Source organism: Halichoeres trimaculatus, unplaced genomic scaffold (assembly GCF_033239565.1).
Source record: "Halichoeres trimaculatus isolate MK-OKI-2021-1 unplaced genomic scaffold, fHalTri1.1 fHalTri1_scaffold_13, whole genome shotgun sequence".
NCBI classification, from domain to species: Eukaryota; Metazoa; Chordata; class Actinopteri; order Labriformes; family Labridae; genus Halichoeres; species Halichoeres trimaculatus.
Window position 1 is genome coordinate 22761079 of NW_027437191.1, and position 20438 is coordinate 22781516.

Consider the following 20438-nt stretch of genomic DNA (forward strand, 5'->3'; position numbering starts at 1 on the left):
ATTGTTAAACATAAAAGCTAATGATGTTGGTAGATTGAAACATTTCTAGTTGATTCTTAACAGTCAATACCCATCCCTATTGTTTAATATGAACACACATCAACCAGAGGTGAGGTGTGAATGTGAAAGGGGCAGATAATGTGAAGGCACTTTGGAAGAGTCAACTCAAGACAGGTGAAAGAGTTAAATAAAAGAAACAATTTAATGTTTACCAAATGTATCTTTATAACTCATGACCTGACTGTCAAGTTTGCAGCTGTGTTTGAATATCCTTTAAGTCTTTTTTTCACCTGTGGCATGTCGCTGTATCGAGCTCCAGACTCCGAGACATCATTGACGTCTTTGAGCAGTTTTTCAAGAGAAGGCATCTCTGGACACATCTCCTCCACTGTGTCGGGCATACTGAGAACTAGAAACAAACAAATAAACACAGGATTTTAAAACATCAATATTTTCAAAAAAGATGAGAGGGGTCCAGCTGCAGACCTCCACTCTCAGCCAACCCTCTTGAAGGCTCCACCCTGAAGGAAAGAAGTGACGTCAGGATATGAAGTAAGAAAAAAACACAAAGTAAAACTGAGAGCCTTTAACACTTTGGTTTTTCTGTGTTGTGATTACCTCAGTTAACCTGGTTCCTCAGTAGCGTTAGATTGAAAAGTCAAAGTATAAAACGCATGTCATCAGTAAGTCAACATAAATTGGTGGGCACCTCCATTAGGTGACTGTTTTTATTTCCTACAGAGACACAATTATTTCAATATTAGGTTCATGTTGTACAGCAGTGAATATATTCATTGAGGTCTAATTTTACCAGTAACGAAGAGGTTAATGTAACAAAAACTGCGCTTTCACCCAAGTATACAGTGACTTTCCATCTGTGTGATGCATTTTATACTTTGTTTTTTCAATGTAACACCATGGAGGAATCAGGTTAACAGAAGTAATTAAAACAGAAAAAAACAGACTTTTCAACGTAACTTCAAAGGTAATGTTCTTGATTTTATTTTGTATTGTTTTACTCCATATCCTGACACCACTCCCTTCTAATGGTGGAGGGGATCTCAGAGTAGAGCCTGCAAGAGAGTCGGCTGAGAGGGGAGGTCTGCAGCCAGACTGTCTTGAAAAGGATTGTGAAGAGCCCAGAAGCAACCATCTCTGCCAGAGCAGATGCAGAGGGTGAAAGGTCATACTTCTGAAATGTTTGTACATATTAAACCAGGTAATATGCAGAAAATCAAGGGTGAAATGAAACTCTCTTTGTCTGAACAAGCCTTGTTGAAATGAAAGATGAACTGTCTGCAGAGTGATGATGGTAAATGCAGCTCAGTGTTAATAAGAGATTGCATGCTTCACCTTTCCACAGAGAAAAACAACTCTTCCTCTGCTGTATGAGATGAGAAATGATACAGTCTGTATGCAAATCCAGTCTGTTGAGACAATCTGGAGCCGTTAAACAGAATGAGGGTGACAGAGTGACAGAGTGACAGGAAGAGCTGGCCTTGTTGGTTCACAACAGGTGGGGAACTTTGTTATTGATGGTGTCACATCTGTGGAGTGTATTCTTCATAAATATGTAACACCAAATGGGCGTGTTTACACTAAAATACCATCAAGACAGTATGCTTTGTAAAGAGTTTGTGACAGAAATCAGTGTGATCCAGCCCGGTCTTTGTTTTCATCCCTTAAAGGGTTTACACAAAAGACTGTCACATCATGGTTGAAGAATAAAAATAAGATAAAAGTGAAAAGCTGGATCTTTTTGGTACTCACTTGCTCTCTCTCTGGGGGTCTTGGTGTTGAACACAGAGAGTGGATTGTAGGCGTTGAGACTCGGCTCCAGGAACGCCACGGGCATGGCTGCCACCAGGGTTGCCAGACTCTCTCCCAGAGCTGGGAGGTGCCTGCGAACAAACGTGGAAATTAAACAAGCGTGATGTTAATAAAGCAATAAACTCTACAACACAGCAGGGTAAACAAACAGTTTGTTCTTCTGCTTGGAGTCAATGCAGTTGGTCAAAGTGCAGCCAAGTTATCTTCAACATTCAAGCTTCTTTCAGCGAACAGAGTCACCACTATAACTCAGAGCAGACAGCTAAGGTGAGGCTCTGCCCAAACTTTTTACCAGGTGGTTTTACGGCCTGTGTTGGCTCAAGGTGACAAACAGCTTTGCAAGTTATTTCAGTCGTGGAACAGCCAGTCGGGGAATAATGCCACAGAATTGTGCTTTTAACGACAGACATTTGCGCTTGGTTGTGTCCTCTCCTGGGGACTGTAAAATCATTTAGCTTTAATAGTTTTCCATAAAATGTGCTTGTTATCTCATCTGGCTACAGTCCAAACCCTGGGCTGCATTTCGTAACAAATAGTGTGCCACAAAATCTGTGCTGTCCTTATTATAGAATATAATATATATTCTATAATATATATGAGCCTAAGTCCATCCTGTGTCCTGATGTGTTTCATGTTGTTAACGAACTGACATGTCCTTCTCAATACTACATGCTTCAAATAAAGTCACAGCAAGCTTTCGGTGTTAGCATACATACTCAAACTTCCTGATCACATTAACAGTGCTAAAAACATCCCTAAACATCCTGCTGAACATCAATAGATAATGTCTGGGCTCCCACCTCTCCACAAAGACGTTCTTTCCCGTTCCCAGAGAGAAGAAACAGCCCAAGATTCGGTAGCAGGAGAGCTGCACGTCATTCACTGGAACAAAGATAAATTTGTCAGTCACACGGGTATGAAGAAGACAGTAATGTTATGCAAACAAAGTATTTCATTGAATAACTGAGTATTTCTGTGCTGAGTAAATGCGGGATTTGTATGCACAGTGGGTTTTTAAAGTCTGGTTTATTTTACAAGATTGACAGACTCAATTTAGTTTGTGTCAGGAACCATAAAAGGGATCTGTTCCAAAGGACATGCTCTGTTTGTTTTATGTCTTTATTGTTTTTATAGATTTAATGCTTTTTACTAAAATATAAATATCTACAAGACGAGATTTGTATAAAAAGGAAGAGGCATTATTTTTCCCTGTTTAATTGCTTGTGTTAAAAGTTGAAAATACAGAATGTGTCTTTAATTGGACCCATAAGGTCGTTTCCAATTGTACTGCCTCACCCTGATCATGTCATGACTTACCAGATCATTTTGTGTTTAATAGTAGTCTGTTTTAATTATTTTGTATCATATTCTATAGCAGTGCTATTCAATTAGCCCAGTAGGCCACATGCAACCCAAAAGCAGCTGCCAAGTGATTGGGATTCAGGTCCGATGAGAAAAACATCTTTTGCTAGCACTGACAAATTCTTACTCCAACATAATGACAAATACTGAGAGCAACACCTATCTCACAATGCACTGTGTCATTGAGCAGCTGCGATTGAAAAGTTAACATTAGCAGTCCTACACAGGTGAAAATAGAATGTCTCTTTCTACCCTGAAACAAAACAGCCCAAAAAACCAAACCTATGTGTTTGCTCTACAACGAGTGCGTTGCAGTGCTGAAAGATTAAAATGTTCAAAGACACCACACTGGAAAATACACTGCGTTTCAGACAAACTTTCACAGGGGAACTCATGAGGGGGCAGCTAAAATTCAGAGTTTGACTGTGTCTTACAACCGGAGCTGTACTACAATAAAGCAGACTTGCATAACTCAGGAAAGGGCCAAAGCAGCTGAACTTTGCTGCGAAAAATGTGCGGTCCAGCTCATGTCCTTAGTCTGAAAATCTGGACCAACCGAATTTTTAATTGAAAAGCCCTCTTCTATTGTATCATGTCATATTTATGGCATAGTTTGGTTTGGTATGGTATGGTATGGTATGGTATGGTATGGTATGGTATGGTATGGTATGGTATAGTAAGGTATGGTATGGTACAGTGTGGTGTGGGGTTGTGCGGTGCGGTGCGGTGCGGTATGGTAGAGTATACTGTACCGTACTATTATAGAATAGAATAGTATAGAATAGTATAGTATAGTATAGTATAGTATAGTATAGTATAGTATAGTATAGTATAGTATAGTATAGTATAGTATAGTATAGTTTTGTATAGTAAAGTATAGTAAAGTATAGGAAAGTGTAGTATAGTATAATATAGTATACTATAGTATAGTATTAGAAAGTAAAGTATAGTATAGAATACTATCAGAAAGTATAGTTTTGTTATGTTGTGTATATTATTGTACAGTATCCTGCCATTACTCTATTTGTTGTATTTGCATAGTCCAGTGAGGAGTTACATGGTATCATATTGTATTGTCTTATGTTTTATTGTGTTGTTTGTTGTAGTGTCAAGTCGTAGTTGAATCTTATCTTGTTCTGTCTTATTGTATTATATTGTGTTCCAGCTTGTCATTCATATGATGCATCTTTACGTTGTGTTTAATGTTGCATTGTGTTGAGTTTATAAATGTTTTTCAGGCATCAAACAAAATTTTTCTGTAGTATCATTGAAATGGATGACTGAAATGCATTGTGTTATATAGTATCATTACATGTCATTATATGTATTTATATCATGTATGACACTATCATGTGAGCTTACAGAGCAGATCTACTCCAAACTCGTGTCTCCTGATGTGCTCAAACAGAGCGGTGAGGATTGGCACCAGAGCCACGGTCACGTAGTTGATGCTCTGACTGACGCTCTTCATCTGAGCACGAGACTGCAGGAACTTTCCCAGCTTCAGCATCTCCAGCAGCTTCTCCAGGTCCTCTGCAGCATTCTCAAAGAAAGTCCGAACACCGGCTTTAACCAGCTCTGAGCCGGACTTCATCACGGTTCTAAGACAGGGTGGAGAGACAAAGGCTGATGGAAACGCACACAAGAGTCAGAACTAAAGACTCGGCATGAAGAGACTCCAGTGGGAGCTCACCTGGTGTCCAGTGAGTTGGTCAGGATGTGAAGACAGCTCACCATTACTGCAGAGTCACTTCCTGTAAGAGAAACATTTACTGTAGAAGAGGAGAAATCTTTAAAGCTACACGACACAAACAGGCAGAGGCAGAGCCAGCCTTACCAAAAAGAGAAATCCTGTGTCTGACAAGAGCTGCCAGCTTACAGAATAGGCTGGAAAACAAAGAGGGTAAGAACAGAAGTGAAGAAAAAGCTTCAGAGAGAACAAGGAAGAGCTGGAAGAAGCAAAGTGGGTGAAAAAAGGGGTAGTGTGATTTCATAGAGATAAAAAAATTAAGGTTTTAAGGTAAGGGGATGCACGTTAAACAGTAAAAGCCTGGGGTGTTCTTTGTCTCAGCAGTACCTGGTGATCATCTCCTTCTCTTTGTTGGAAGCACACCCACAGCTGCTCAGGTTTTTGCTTGGTGTGGAAATGAAGTACAGACAGTGGTTCTTAAAAGTTTGATCTATCAGAGGAAGCAACACCTGAGGGAGAGAAAATTACGCTGTTAGGATGGAGTAATTACTTTAAAGTGAAAGTTTCAGGGGGTTTTAAAGACTTTCAGACCTTGGCAAAGAACTTGATCTCCTGGTCATGAGGTGATTTGTCCGTCTTCCCACTGGTGGCCATAGCCTCTGGTTTTACAACAGAAAGGAAGGTCAGCGTGATGGAAGAGCTCAGAGAAAGCCTTAAACAATCCTTCATATGCTTAGAGTTCTTGTTAAATATACGACACACTCACCAAGATGAGCGATAAACTCCTGAGCAGAGTCAATGTACTTTAACAGCCTCTTCAGGAACTTGCAAGAAAAGCGTTTCTCCATGGATGATGAGTCCTGCTCTATGTCCTTCAGACCTCTGACAGATGAAAGTATCATAAAAAATCTTGTGAAATTTGCTGCAGGTCAGACAGAAAGAAGCAGGAAAAAGGACAAGGTTTACCTTGTGATGACGTAGCCACTGATCTGCAGAAACTTGAAGAGCTCCTGGGCCTTCTCTCGGTCTCTGTACTTCTCTTTAGCGGTCAGGGTGTCATAGGGAACCAGCAGTGGGTGGGTCCCTCCTCCTGGTGAACGGGAAAAAAGTTGAAATTATTTCCATGTCAACTTTAGTCTGCAGAAGGTTCATGTTCAAATTTAACAAACCTTTGCTAATGAGCTCAGTTTTTTTCTTCTTGGCCCAGATGTTGTGGTAGTTTTCTGCAACCACTTCCACCATGCCCTGCAGAGTCACACAAGTCATCAAATCTGAACACTTGAACACACTACATGATGAGTCTGAGTCACAGGAGATCAGGGCTCTAAAGAAACTTAATGTGACAATCATAAAAAGAAAAACTGGAACCAACCTGTAGCTCTCTGGACAGAGTCACATTGTGTAAGTCCATGGGAGCAGGACTGAATCCGTTCACCTGCAAAGACAGAAAGAGACGCTTTTAATCATTCAATCAATCCATCAAACTGTATGTGGAAAGCACTTTCTATACAACACAGTGTAGCACAAATGGCTAAACATAAATAAAAATGATTGTAAAAAAAAAAAAATTGCATAAAACCATGCAAAAATAGTAGACAATAGTAGAAAACTTTCAATTAAAAGACTTGAGAAAAAAAAGAGCTGAGCTAAGGAAACACAATCATAAGGTTTTAATACAAAAGTCAAACTCAGGGGGTCATATAAAATGTTGAAAATTAAATTTGAATATGTAAGACTAACAAAATGGAGACATTAATAAATGAAATGAAATGAAATGAAATGAAATTTAATCAAATCAAATCAAATCAAATCAAATCAAATCAAATACAAAAAAATAAATAAAATATGAAAGATCCATATATCCATATAAATCCATACAAAGAAACAAGTATGGGGTAAAATAAAAAATAAAATATACTATAAAAAATAGTAACACATTTCAATGTGGCTTATTAAAAAAGTAAAATTTTAATGTAAATAAGTTTATCAATAAATAGAGATAGGATGAAGTAGACTGAAATGTAGTGAAAAGCTAAACCATAAATGGTACCTTTTTTCTTATGTTTTATTTTAGAAAAATAAATACACTTGAGTAACTCCAAAATATTTACTTTTAAAATGATGATGATTATTCACAGCCACATTTTACCAGTTGTTACAATGAAAATATTGTGTAAATGATCAATTCTTAACATTTTATTGGTTCATTTATAAGTTTGTGTTAAACAAAACACTGCAGTGGTCAGATCACACTCTAGAAGCTAACATAGCAAAAATAGAAGAAACACAAAGGAGGTGAATCTAGAAACTATGGGTCTGATAGATATTCCCTGCTGCAACTCTCCGACATGTTTTTAGTTTTATAGTTGATGTGAGAGCATTGTCAGAACCCACTTTACAGTCAGAAAACAGAAGTGTGTGACACATTTCTGCTTCTGGATCCAAGACAAGCATCACTGTACCCTTATCTTTTATACTTTCAACTGGTTCTGTCAGATATTGTTGGATGACCATGTGACTATAACAGACTGCAACAGATGGACTTAAAATGCAAATACAGTCTTGGCCAACAGGATGAAACATGAATAAATGAAGCAGTTTGAAGACATTTACTTTCAAAAACAGCCCTGTTTGAGAAATTACTTTTATCATTTTAGTATTTCTGTTGCTGTCAAATTGTTCTACAATGCTGAAAATAAGGTTTAATTGAACTGATAAATCACAGAGAGTGTCAAAACATTACCATTACTGAGGGGCATTTGCTTTTGTTGCTTTGCTTTAAATTTCATACAAGGCTATCTATGCTCCCTCTTGTTAATACTTCATTGTGTGCTCATTATAAATCATCAACAAAACACCACAGCACAATGTGACACCATCTCTGACAAGAAATAAGAGCCCTGTGATTTATGTTGGAGAGTAAGACCAAATTTGTAACAACATTATTGAGCTGCAGTGATTTAAAGTAGGGGTATAAATGATGAAGGGATGATTTATCGTGTGATTTCTGGTACCTGTGAATCTGAGATCTTTTTTTGTTTTTCACTCTCTCGTTGTTGGAACATGGCTTCTCCCTCCTTGGTCCTCTCAATGTTCCAGTTCATCGCCAGCATGCTCTTCAACGACTCCTTCACGGGCCAGCGGTAGGTTTCTCTCTCCTAAATTACAAACACACACACACAGACACATACTGTTAAATGATTTAACAGTAATATTGGTAAAAGTAACAGCAATATCACACTGAAAAATAAACTCAAGATAAGATCAGCTGTTAGGCAAGAAGAGTGCAAGGAAGTGTAACTGTATCAAAGCACTTTTCACAGTCACTAGGGTTTAAAAAAAATCACCCAACATAGGGAAACCAAGCCCAGACAAAATCCTACAAACTGTATGATGTGTTTCTTTTAAATTAGCAAGATAAATTAAATGTTTTTCAAGTCATTTTTGCCTTTCATCAGACAGGACAGATGTAGAAAACAGGAAATACAGGAAGTAGAAAGTGGAGGACGATTTGAAGCAAATGGAGCCAGAAGTCTAACCAGTGTCAGCTGCAAAAAGGACTAAAAGCCTCTGAAAGTTCAACATTGAACCGACAGGCCAATGGCGCCCTGATGGTCTTTTCTGGTATCTACAAAGCTGTCTCACGAACCTTCTCACTCAGGGCTTTGTAAGGCTTCAGCAGTGGATGGGATTTGGCCTGCTCATCCACAGCGTCTCCGTGTTTCCAACCTGCTGACATCTGCAACAACAATTTGTATTTCATGAAGATTTCGAAATAATTTCCCCCTTTTGTTAACACAACAAATGGCATAAAGGTAGATAAAAATCTGAAAGTTAAAAGACACAGACATACCTTCTCTGATGACCACTTGTCATGGGAATGCTCGGCATATTTGTTGGCAATGTACTCAAGTTTTTCAGGAAGGGAGATACTGGAAAGTGAAGATTTATAACTTAAACAAAAAAGCAGGAAGTTTTTGTATTCAGATTAAGGTGTTAGATGGAAATCGAAGCAGGAGTTTTTCCTTTCCGTGACATTCTTACAGCGAGTAGGAGCATTTTGATTTTACTCACTTGGCAGTGTTGATGGGTTTGGGATCAAAGTTGCCCTGTGCATCCACCGAGGCCTGTTTCTCCAGCGTAGCTCCAAGGCTAGAATCTACAAAGTCTGGAGGCAGAGCTCCAGCGATGGCACACAGGCACGACTTGGCCATTTTGAAAAGCTCAGGATCATACTTCTACAGAGGAGACAGTATGAACGAGAGGTTACAGAGCTGTTTTCATGTCATGATATCTGTGATGAAGACATGTCGAAGTCTTATTAGATAAACAAAGTGAATGGAGGTAAGTAAAAGGGACAAAAAGAAGAGGGGATGTGAAAGACACAGAGCTTGAGGAGTCCGAGGCGAGCGATGGCCTGTCACACTCTGATAAATGATTCATTTGTTTTGGCTTCGCCTCAGCTGCACTGCTCAAAAGCACTCCATTGAGCTTTCACTTCACTACCTCTGACGACTGGGAACTTTCCCTCATGAGATCCACATGCAGGTGTTAGAAACTATGTGTTTCTGGAAAATAACAGCAGCAAACAGATGGAAGAGAACGCTGCTCGACTATTAAACATGTTGTTATGCAGCAGAGATGGATCTTAAGGAAATATCCCCCTGCCTCCTGACACCTGTGATTTATCCTCACAGAAAGAAAACACAGCAGTGTTTTGCAGCTTTTAAAGATAATAAATAAAGTCTCTTTGTCCCGATTATTCAATGAAACACAGATCCTGGTTGTACCTTCTGAGAAAGGGAGTCAAAGATTCCCCAGAAGAGTTTCTTGGTGAGGAGGAGCTCCTCCTCAGAGGCAATGCCACAGCTGCCCATACCAGAAGGCAGGCAGTAGTACTTCCAGTTCTGCTCATAGTGGTTGGTTAGGAGCTGGAGAGCAGAGAAACAAGAAAACATCAGAGTGAAGACGTGCTCTTGATCATTACTGAGAGGACGGATGATCTTTGATTCACAGCACAAAATGAAGAATGTGTTGACTTTTAGGTTTTGATTGATAAATTTAACTTGAACTGAACTTGAAAATGTCACATGTGGAAACTTATTTACCGACAGATGTTAGCCAGCTTGGTCTCTTTGCTACATGCATTATTTCATTCAAACCCACACAGCAGCACACAGCAGAGGGTTTGTTACACAGATCGGCGTGTATGCAGGGGTGTCACAAAGTTTTTACGGGGCCAAAGATTATCTTAATAGTTAAGAAATCAAATTCATCCCTTATTTCAATGTGCCTCAGTGGCCTTTTAGCAAAGTAATGATTTGTTTTTAGTTTGTTTTTAAGAACATTAAAACTATGGGGGTTATGGGGGGGGGGTTCTTCCAAGGTTCTTCCATTGGAGGCCAGCTTCCCCCTGTAGAGCTGCGGATCCGCCCCTGTATGTTTACATTATACATTATATACATTATAGATCGTAGCTAATCATATAGGACATTAGTTTTTTTCAAAAGTGAGGCCATAATATTTCTGGCTCCCCCTATTGACTGGCTGCAGTAATTGCATACTACTCTACCGACAGGATGCATAACATGGCCCGATTTTTAAAAACTGTGTCCCTTTCAAGGCCATAGAACATATATCTTGTGTCTCTTTTTGTCATCATCTTTTCTTACTCTCGTTTTTATTCTTTTTTTTTAATAAATTATTTCCGCTGAATATTTCTTTTTTTCCTCATTGTTTTGGTTTTGCATTACCTCTTATAAGCTGATGTGTGTGTGCCATTCACTTTGATTGATTACTATTCTCACAAACCACATTTTTATGTCTTTTTTAGTGTCCAGCACTTGTTTGATCTTTACACTCTTGTAAATAAAAATCAAGAAGGTTTGAATTTTTTTGATTAAAAAAGTGCCTGGTGTGGCAAAAGTCATAACCAGGATTGACCAACTTGAAAACATTAAAGATAAATGGACTGTGAAATACATGAAACCCCTTTTTGCTTTATGTCACTGAAGCAGAATTCTTTTATATTTTACATCAACTATATTGTTTTGCCTCTCTCAATAACCAGGTAAGGGTCCCAAGTCCAGCTGTCTGGCATGCCAAAGTGTCCATGGGCAAGATACTTAATGCCTAATTGTCTCATTCTGTGTGAATGAGATTAGTCACTACCTTAACACAGCAGCGTCTACCATCAGTGTTTGAATGTGGCATAAATGAGTGAATGTGACATGGAATTTTAGAGAAAATTCAATAAACACTGTTTACTCACTATTTCACAAACAGGGTACCGTGCCTTACCTTGATGGGTATCTTGCAGTATTCAGAAAGCGTAGGGACATCAAACACCAGGCGTCTGAGCAGCTGCTGCATCATGGAGGGACGCAGGTGCCTGACAAAGACAAAAACAAGTATGTTGAAATATAAAATCATAGAAGAAGAAGGAATTGCCTGAAAATCAAACAAAAAGCACAAAAAGTAAAGAAATTTGTGTTTGGCATTGGTAGAGAAGATTTAGTAGATCATCCCTAAAATAGTCAGAAATCGTCCTTGGAGAAGCTCATCGTTTCTATTTTCAAGAACTGTTTGAAAATTCTCTTGCAGAAATAGTTGGATAGTTATGGTAATGAGAACAGTTTGCAACAGTTATTTCCAGTGACTGAAATGTTGTTTCACGTGAATCCCTATGCACACTGTAGTACCCTGGATATCACTAGTGAGTTTTTAAGGTAATCATCTCGTGTTCAAAAGATTAAAAAAAAAAAACTGTTATTTTTTTTTTATTATTTTTTTTTTTAATAAAAAAGAATTATCTCAGGAGCCTCTACTATCATCAGATAATTTGAGAAGCTAACCCTCTGATCTTGTGTGCTTGAGGTCTTAGTTCTCAGAGCTTTTTTCGTGCAGTGATCAGACATACTCAGGTGGAACAGAGGACTATTAAACATGTGTTGTGTTATGACTAGCCTTTAGACAGCAGCACAGTTTGAAAACTTGACATTTTGCAGCCGCGACTGAAACAGAGAGCCTCAGCAGGACTCACTTGCAGATAGCGAGCAGACACTCCTCAATGGCATCCCTCTGGGCTTTGGTCAGCGAGCGGCCTTTGGACAGCCGGTATATGGTCTGCAGCGTGGAGTCAATCAGCTGTGTGTAGTGCTCGGTGCCAGCAAAGAGAGCGGCGCAGCGGGTCAGCAGGGGCAGCAGGGCTGAGCCGATGTACCTGTTCATGGCCAGCGCTGTCTCAGTGGTGCTCAACACCTCCTGAGGGAGAGAATAACACACACAGGTCGATACACGGGGAATGCTGCAGTGAATGAGGCTTCTTTGTGGAGCTGAAATAAACTGTTTTCCTTCTGTCACAGCTGGGAATTATTTTAATAATTCATCCAGGTTTGAAAAGGGCACAGACTGAGTGGAAACGCTCTTTGAAAGTTAGAGGAGTTCTTAAATGTAAATGTGACTTTTAGAGGCTGGTGGGTGGGGGTTCTGTGGTTTACCTGTTGTATTTAAAGCTGCAATAGGAATAAAATCTCAGACACCAACTCATATTTATAAAATGTAAGATCCTGAGAGGGAGTTTCACACTGCCTTTGACAGAGACAGTGGAATGAATGCTAATACTTGAATTTAGCATTATTTTGTCAGTGTGTTTTGTTCATACATATAGGCCTATATATTTTTCAGGCTCTATTACTTTCTGCAAAAAAATAAGATGCGCAGAATTAGCATAAGAGAACGTGTGTGGCTTTTATACTTTTACCGCTCTCCTCGGCATCCATTCCCAATCTTAAAGGGGCAGTGTGTCATGAATGCACAGTACTAAACTAGAGTAGAAGATTTGTTTACACTGTTTATATTGTACTATAATGTTTTGAGTTTTTCGCTAACTCCTCTTCTCTGCTAAGTTTTGTCAATTCACACCAGGAGTTATCCATCACACAGTTATCACTAGGGATGGGTAACGAATGAGGTACTTTTATAGGTACCGACCAAATTCTGTCAAAAGTACTGGGTCCCAGTTCACATAAAATAAAAAGGTACAATGTTTAGGTACCTAAATGCATCCTTGTGACTGTGAGTGAGTTGAAGAGTAGGTGATCTTCCATGCTGGACATGAACACAGCATTACAAAGTTATATATTTAAGAATAAATATGTTAAATTGAAAAAAATGTTGCATTTTATTATTAAACAAATTAATAGTTTCTACCACTTTAACACAAAAAAGTACTGAAAATTGGTACGGCTGAGTACTGATACCGGGCATTGGTACTATATTGTTTCAAATGTGAAAGGTACCCATCCCTAGTTATAACGGTGATCTCTGTGTGAAGAATCATGGATTTTTTTGGATCAGGATTTTTTGTTTTTGGACCCTAGGAGCTCCTGTTTGTCTGTGTGTCTGCATGTCCCTGTGCTGAAGTGAGAAGTTTTATGAGGTGCACAACAAGGAAATTTCCGGCTCGAAAAGGATAATGCAATGGGGGCGTCTGCACAAAGCCACATGGACTTTGCGGACATGTCAAGCATCAACCAAGCTTTAAGTCTATGAGTGATGAGTTTGTTTGCAAAAAGACATAAGAAGGAGATTTTTATGTATGTGAGCTGGGACTTCTGTCACAAAGAGGCTCACAGAACAAAATAAAAACTCATTCCAGGAGCTTTCACTGCAAAAAAATATCTCCCGATGGGTTTGTGAGAAATCAAAGATCTAATTTTTCAACGATATCTTGCTTGAACTGCAACTAAGGATTAAACAGTGAGTCACACTTAGCTGCAGCAGGAAGTTTCTGCAAAACAATTTGAGTTTGGAACAAGTAACTGAGTCTAATGAGCGTGAGCAGATGTTTAATGTTTCCAACCAAACGACTGAGCCTGTGATTACGTTAATGCTTCTGCAAACTCTGAGGCAGTTATGATCTTTTTTTCTGAATCCAGCCCTGAGCTGTGTTCATGTTAGCTGAGATTATCTGTTTCTGTTGCAACAAGAGCTGAAGTTTACTTCAGAACAGAAACTACCCAAATCAGGAAAGTGAGACTAACTGTTGCAGCAAGTGTGAAGATATCAGAGATACTCCTATTATGTGATGAATAATGATGATAAACCAGCTTCCTTTGGCTCACCGTGTCCAGAGACGCTGAGGCTCGCAGGTCAGGCAGGAAGCCAACCTCCAACATCTGGAGCAGGAAGCTCTGGTCCTCGATGCCGTAAACTCTGTCCAGGAAGAGCACCATGGGGGCTTTGTGGTCCGGGCAGAACGAGGCGGACATGTCAGGCTCGGTCACTGTGCCGTCTGAAGGTTAAATACAAACAAAAGGAGAAAAAGTTTGAGTCTGTTTAGTCTAATTCTGATGTAGTGTTGGGTTATTTTAGACTGAAGATGTAAAGTGAGGATAGCTGGCACTGAGCTGTCACAGGAGCGTTTAAGGTAAAGTAATTACAGCTTGAGAAGCAGAAGAAATGTATTAAAAAGCTGAACCTTGTGCAGTCAGTCGTTTAATGCACAGCTTGCTTTTTTATTAAAAAACGTCACAAAGAAAAATTAGATAAGAAGCTCAATTTCAGGTGCTGAGGGGAGCTTTTTTCTTAAATTAAAGCAAAGCGTAATCTGTGCATCTGTGCTTCCAACACCAAAATCATCCACATTTAAACTCAAGAGAGGTATGACGGAGTCACTTCTGGAGGAAAACCTCCAGCTGAGAAAGCAGAGATGACTTTAAACTGCATGCAGAGATATGAAATTACTGGACTCTTCTTGATATGGAAGAGTGAGTCACCGTACATAGCAGCCAAATCTGTGCAGTAAAGTGAAGCTATGTCTGAGTTTAGCTGGCAGAGGCTGATTCTGTGTTAGTGGACACAGCTTCAGTGAAAATGTGTCATCAGAGGGCTGTGGGAGAGCGGTCCAAACAACACTCCTCTGCCTCAGCTGGATATGTTTCTGTCAGTTCATTCCCCACAGGATTCGTCATGCAGAGTACATGTCACTTTTACCAACGTACCTTTATTAACCACGGGCATTTTGAGGGGGATGCTGATAACTCCCACCAGGTCTGAAGTGGGAACCAGAGAGCGCAGGATGGCTCGGATACGCAGCGCCTCACCTTTACCTGCATTGATCAGCTGTGAAAGAAACAAAGAGAGAAACAGGGACAGTTTGAATCACCGTCTGATTCAGTTACTGTAGGAGGATTGAAATGACTGAAGGTTGGAAACAAGATGAATGTGAAGATAATAGATAATATCACTGATATTAGTGAAGGGAGTGTTCTTATTAGAGTTTGTTAAAGAAGTGTTGAAATTAGAGATGTCTTTATGAGAAGACACTGCTGTGATACTCAACTCCTGATTGTCAGGACTCATGACTCTGACTCAAGCCTTGGCTGCATTCGCGAGATAGAGAGGAGGACTCTGGTAAACAGATACAGGCTGTTTTGACGTTAATAAAAAGTTTTTTTTTTAAAAATTGTAATAAAGTATCTGTTTCAGAGTAAGTGCAGACAAGTGCCTTTATCTCTGTGCCTGTTCCTGTGCTTCTTTGTGCTGCTGCAGTAACTGTCAGGACAAAGTAATCACCAACAAGAGCAGAGCAAAACAAAAAAGTGAAAAACATGTTTTCCACACAATCAAAAAGTCCCACACTGTCAGTCCAGGTTCATACAATCAGTACTTTAACTATGAGGACTTGACTTGGAACTCAGTCTGATAAGTAGGACTCAGATAATGAGTACTCAACTCTAAACTGGGAGTAAAATTAGCATGACTCAGCATGAGGTTTGGTACACAAATAGGCAGTACTTAACTTGCTACTCTGACATGTCTAACAAGGACTCAACTTGTAACTTTTAGTCTAATAATAAGGACTCACCTTGTAACACAGGCAAATATAAGCAGGTCACACCTTGTAACTTGGACGCTGATAAGCAGGACTTAATTTCAGATTTGGTACACAGATGGGGAGGACTCAACTTTTAACATGGACTGAGATAATGAGAACTCGACTCTTAACTGGGACTCTGATAAACATGACTGGTAGGGATGGGTACCTTTCACATTTGAAACAATACGGTACCGATTTCCGGTACCTGGGAATCTGGATAATGAGGATTTCACACATAACTTGGTCTCTAATAATGATAACTCGACACGTAACTCAGAATCTGACAGGTAGCACTAGATTTCTGATACAGACTGAGATAATGAGGACTGGACTCATAACTCAGACTGATGAGCATGACTGGACTTGAGGTTTGGTACACAGATAGGCAGTACTTAACTCGTTACTCTGACACAGCTAAGGGACTCAACTTGTAACTGGGATGCATTACTGGATTAAGGTTTGGGACACAGATAGTCAGGACTCAGCTTGTTACTTGGACTACAATAGGCAGGACTCAGCTCAGACTCCACTGGTAAAAACTTTACTGGCTGACTTTGACTTAGCTCAGACTTAAACACTGAGGACTCAAGACTCAATTCAAACTCAAGCTTTCTGACACAAGTCAAACGATGTGATAGAAACAGTGTGTTCACACCAAACACAGAGTGAAGAACTCATCTGCATGAATTTAATGCTTTAAGCTGAAATCTCATCAGGATGAGTAGCGAAAAAACTGGAGCTGAGGTTTTCTTTCAAGATATTGTAAGTCTAACTTGTTGCATCTGGTAATATCATTTTCAAGAAGTCATTTACAAAAATCATTATCAAATCACACCTGGGGCTCCACTGTGTTACGTCTGATCTGCTCAGAGGGAAAAAACAAAGAAGAGAAGCCTCAAGACCTAAGTTATACCAAACAAAAAATGTATCTTTCCCTTTAAACAAACTATTTGTCCTACAATGGACAAAAATCGTAGAGGTAACTGTGTTTCGAGGTGCTCCCATCAGCTGTTATAAGGGAAGATTTATGGGCTGGATAAACCTGAAGCACAGGGAGAAGTAATCGAATTGAACAACGCCCTGAATGTTTGTCCTCGGCTGTGGATGTCAGAGGCTCACATGCATCTCTGGAGCACAGCGTCCCAGCAGGTCGATCAGAGCTGAGTAGAAGGACATGATGGCGTTGCCCATATGAATGACCTCTCCTTCCTCCTCACCAGACCTGAAACAAACAGTACAAACAGGACTCTGTGACTCTGGGGAAAGATTTATGAGCCACCACAAAGCATAGAGAAAACCCAAACTTACAAACTTTATAGTTTAAGATGGTTTCTGCAGACAGCCAAAACAAAAAGAACCATAAAATGTGAATTAATGAATATTTACAGGAGAGTGCAGGACTTCCTTACAGTCTACTTTGTAATTCTAATGTATTTTGACCCACCGCCCAATCTCTTTCCTAACTTCATGGAATAACATCCTCCTCCATTAATATGCAGCCCGTGATCTGCAGCCTGTGCATACTGATCAGAGCAAATCAGCATCAATGTATTCCACAAAGAGCCGGGAGCTTTGATCAACGTCAGGGCTGCTTTAGTCTCAAACTTAAACCTCTAACCTCACAGGTAACAATGTAAAAGACTTCCTACCCAGTATTGACTACAGCAGGGGTCTGAGGCAGATCCAGAGCCGGATCCTCAGAGATCTTGATGGCCTCTTTCATGGCAGTCAGCAGACCCTGACCTCCCTCTCCTCTCAGGGCGGGGCCAAAGCACTCTGGACGTCTGATCAGCAGCTTCACCACCACATTGGCGTTTTCCTCCACGCTTTCACCTGATGGAGAAACAAAGCATGACAATGATAAGGGTTTAAGCTCAGATGATTGAAACTTTAAGGAGATGGAGATGTGAGGGCCAACTGAAGGGCAGAGATCCTGGATCTCAACTTACCGTTACAGAAGACGACGAACCTCAGGAAGGACAGGTATCGCTCTCCTTCTATGGGGTTCCAGCCGAGGTCAGGGTAACCTTTAGCCACCAGCATGGCACAACTCTGAAGCCCACAGCCTGCCAGGTATGTTACCACCTACGGACACAGAGATGAACATGTTTCAGTCTCACTGCAGGGATAAAAAATGCACACCATGTCTTTATGAATGTTATCTTCAGATGTTTTTACATCTTTCAGAGCGTGATTCTTTTAACACAAGTCCTGATCTCATTCAAAAACCTGAAGTATATCTAATCAAACCAAGCTGCTTCAATGCACTTCACTTACATTTAAGTAAATATACACTTATTGTGAGAAATTTAATTCCATAATCTCAGAAATCAACAAAACCTGATCCACAATTTACTGTTTCATGTTCCTTTGATAGACCCTTCTGACACACTTTGCAGGATAAAGAGTAATATGTTTATTAGCCTGAGGCTGCCGGTATCCCAATAACACGAAGCTGATATTCAAATTGCTTTGGCTCAGCTTCATATTATCAATATTTTCTTCTTAACATTTAAATTTACTTTTTGAGCATCATTAGTACAGTAATCTCAACAACATTTCTGATTAGATGAGGAAACAAACCTTCTCCAGATCAGGTTCCTCCAGAGCCAGAGCCAGGCCGTTGTTGTCCATCACTGAAGACGCTGCAACATCCAGGGGAGTGGAGCCCCTCATGGCTTCAGAGGCTACACGCACACATACACAAAGAAAAACAGGCATAAAAGTTCACAGTGTTACACACAAAGCAAACTTCTCATTGTGTTCTGTACCTAACATCAGGGAAAGTCTATCAGCTTGAGCTCCAATAATCCACTGATTGTCTTGCAGTTCAGAGCCGAGGAAGGGTATAGTGAGACTGCTTTTTACATTTGCTGGGCATTCTTCAAACCATAGAAAAGATTGGAGCCAAGGAAATTAAATTTTCTGGAGGTACGGCCAGCAAAAACAATAATAAAAAAACCCTGGCATTTTCAGTTTTTAAATCAGATTTAAGTCAAAATTTTGTGTTTTAAAAATTCTGGGGAAAAAGATTAACATCCTGCAAAAAAAAATCAGAATTCCAAGGAAAAAAGGCTGAATTTTGAGACTCAGATCAGACCTTTTGCAAAAATATACTAACTTTATTGGCACTGTTTTGGTTTTAAGCATTGTGTGTGTGTGTGTGTGTGTGTGCGCTTGTGTGCATGTGTGTGTGCGCGTGTGTTAAAAATAAAAAAACTTTTTACGGACCTAACCTCCATTTTTTTATTTTCTTCTGTGCCTCTTATCAACTCTGTATCAACCTTAGATTGAATATTCTCTACCTTTGATGAATTAACTTTACATATTTTAGTTCTATGAATTTTTCCCCAGACAAAACAAAACCTGCAGATTCTCACATAAGCAATTTGGTTTAAATCCCTTATTTCTTACTAGACCCTAGAACATATTTTTTTTAAGCTAAATATTGTTTTTTTTTAACTACAGTATATTATAATGTCAGATTTCAAAAGCAAATGACAGCAGTCATAAATAGTATGAATTATTTAGGAAACATTAAAATTTATATAATATATAATATATAATATAATAACTTTCTGTCACATGCACATGGATAAACACAGCAGCAAATGCAAAGAAGCTCAAACTTTCATTTAAGCACTATTCTGCCTGAAACATGTCCAACTCTTTCTATAATTTGTTGTCCATAGTTTCAGAGATTGAGGGATCTCATTCAATCAAGACCCATGTCACTTCTAATGGACGTCTGCACCCCCGTCTACAACAATTACTATCATTACAGCCGTCATGAGAAACCTCTGATGTTGCATTGATATTTATACATTTGATTTAATGAATCCTTTGAGACTCATTAAGTGGAAACACTCAGAGAATGGTTTCATCCCATTGGCTTACTTTTCTGAAAAGAACCGTTCACACCATTACAGAACAATTAAGACTGAACAATATAACCGTGATTGTTTTATAATTATAACTCTGTCTTTAATGAAGGAAAACCGATCATTTGGATAATTAACCCTGAATGAATGCGCATCAAAATGACTGAACTAAATTAACTTTTCATGATGTTTAAGTTTTCTGAGATGCACCTGTAGATTTTATTTTAGGAGTTTGCACTTTTCCCTCTTCACTGCTGTCTGTTTAAGTTCACAGCAGCAGTCTGAGCTCAGTGACTCATCAGTCTCATCCTGAGCACCTGAATAACACTCGTCCGTCATCTTTCTGTCTCCGTCACAGCTTCCCTTCCCTCTTTCTGTTAACTGGCTCCATCTCCGCCCCTTTTACTACAAAACTGTTGCCCTGACATAAAGTGGGCGATGAGTTTGGCCCACAAGTTGGTTTGCTGAAAAACTCTCTGAGTGGCAAACATTGGTTTCAGGGAACATTCTGCAGCATGGAGTCAGAAAGGGCAGATTTTACCTCCTGAAGGATGGTGAATGTCTGAGGAACTCAAAATGTCAAGACATCTTTAGAAATCCTTCGCTAAGCTCTCAGACTACCTCTCCTCATCTCACCTTCTTTTTTTTTAACACCCTCTGCATATCCTTCACATTATCAGTTTTCTGTATATTTTTAAAACCCTCTCTTGAGGTAATTAATACTTTTTGCAAAATCAAACGATGCTGTTGAGAAACTATCAGTTGATAACAGGACTGAATAAAGTCTCCTTGT

The 20438-nt window shown here is 39.5% G+C and overlaps 1 protein-coding gene across 14 annotated transcripts in view; it reads right to left on the reverse strand.

Moving 5' to 3' along the window:
• Positions 1 to 20438, reverse strand: part of ryr3 (ryanodine receptor 3) — a 140219-nt gene that overhangs the window by 26980 nt on the left and 92801 nt on the right. For all 14 annotated transcript variants that reach the window (XM_074685746.1, XM_074685738.1, XM_074685747.1 and 11 more), the window contains 25 exons: positions 18348 to 18451; positions 17714 to 17849; positions 17414 to 17597; positions 16884 to 16986; positions 14887 to 15007; positions 14008 to 14177; positions 11925 to 12145; positions 11183 to 11273; positions 9673 to 9813; positions 8957 to 9120; positions 8736 to 8814; positions 8532 to 8621; positions 7897 to 8040; positions 6255 to 6317; positions 6052 to 6127; positions 5849 to 5972; positions 5649 to 5764; positions 5474 to 5541; positions 5270 to 5391; positions 5030 to 5079; positions 4886 to 4946; positions 4555 to 4793; positions 2631 to 2712; positions 1771 to 1901; positions 291 to 409 (listed from right to left, as the gene is read on the reverse strand). In XM_074685746.1, the coding sequence (XP_074541847.1) occupies positions 291 to 409; positions 1771 to 1901; positions 2631 to 2712; positions 4555 to 4793; positions 4886 to 4946; positions 5030 to 5079; positions 5270 to 5391; positions 5474 to 5541; positions 5649 to 5764; positions 5849 to 5972; positions 6052 to 6127; positions 6255 to 6317; positions 7897 to 8040; positions 8532 to 8621; positions 8736 to 8814; positions 8957 to 9120; positions 9673 to 9813; positions 11183 to 11273; positions 11925 to 12145; positions 14008 to 14177; positions 14887 to 15007; positions 16884 to 16986; positions 17414 to 17597; positions 17714 to 17849; positions 18348 to 18451 (2999 nt within the window). The remainder of the gene's footprint in view (positions 1 to 290; positions 410 to 1770; positions 1902 to 2630; positions 2713 to 4554; positions 4794 to 4885; positions 4947 to 5029; positions 5080 to 5269; positions 5392 to 5473; positions 5542 to 5648; positions 5765 to 5848; positions 5973 to 6051; positions 6128 to 6254; positions 6318 to 7896; positions 8041 to 8531; positions 8622 to 8735; positions 8815 to 8956; positions 9121 to 9672; positions 9814 to 11182; positions 11274 to 11924; positions 12146 to 14007; positions 14178 to 14886; positions 15008 to 16883; positions 16987 to 17413; positions 17598 to 17713; positions 17850 to 18347; positions 18452 to 20438) is intronic.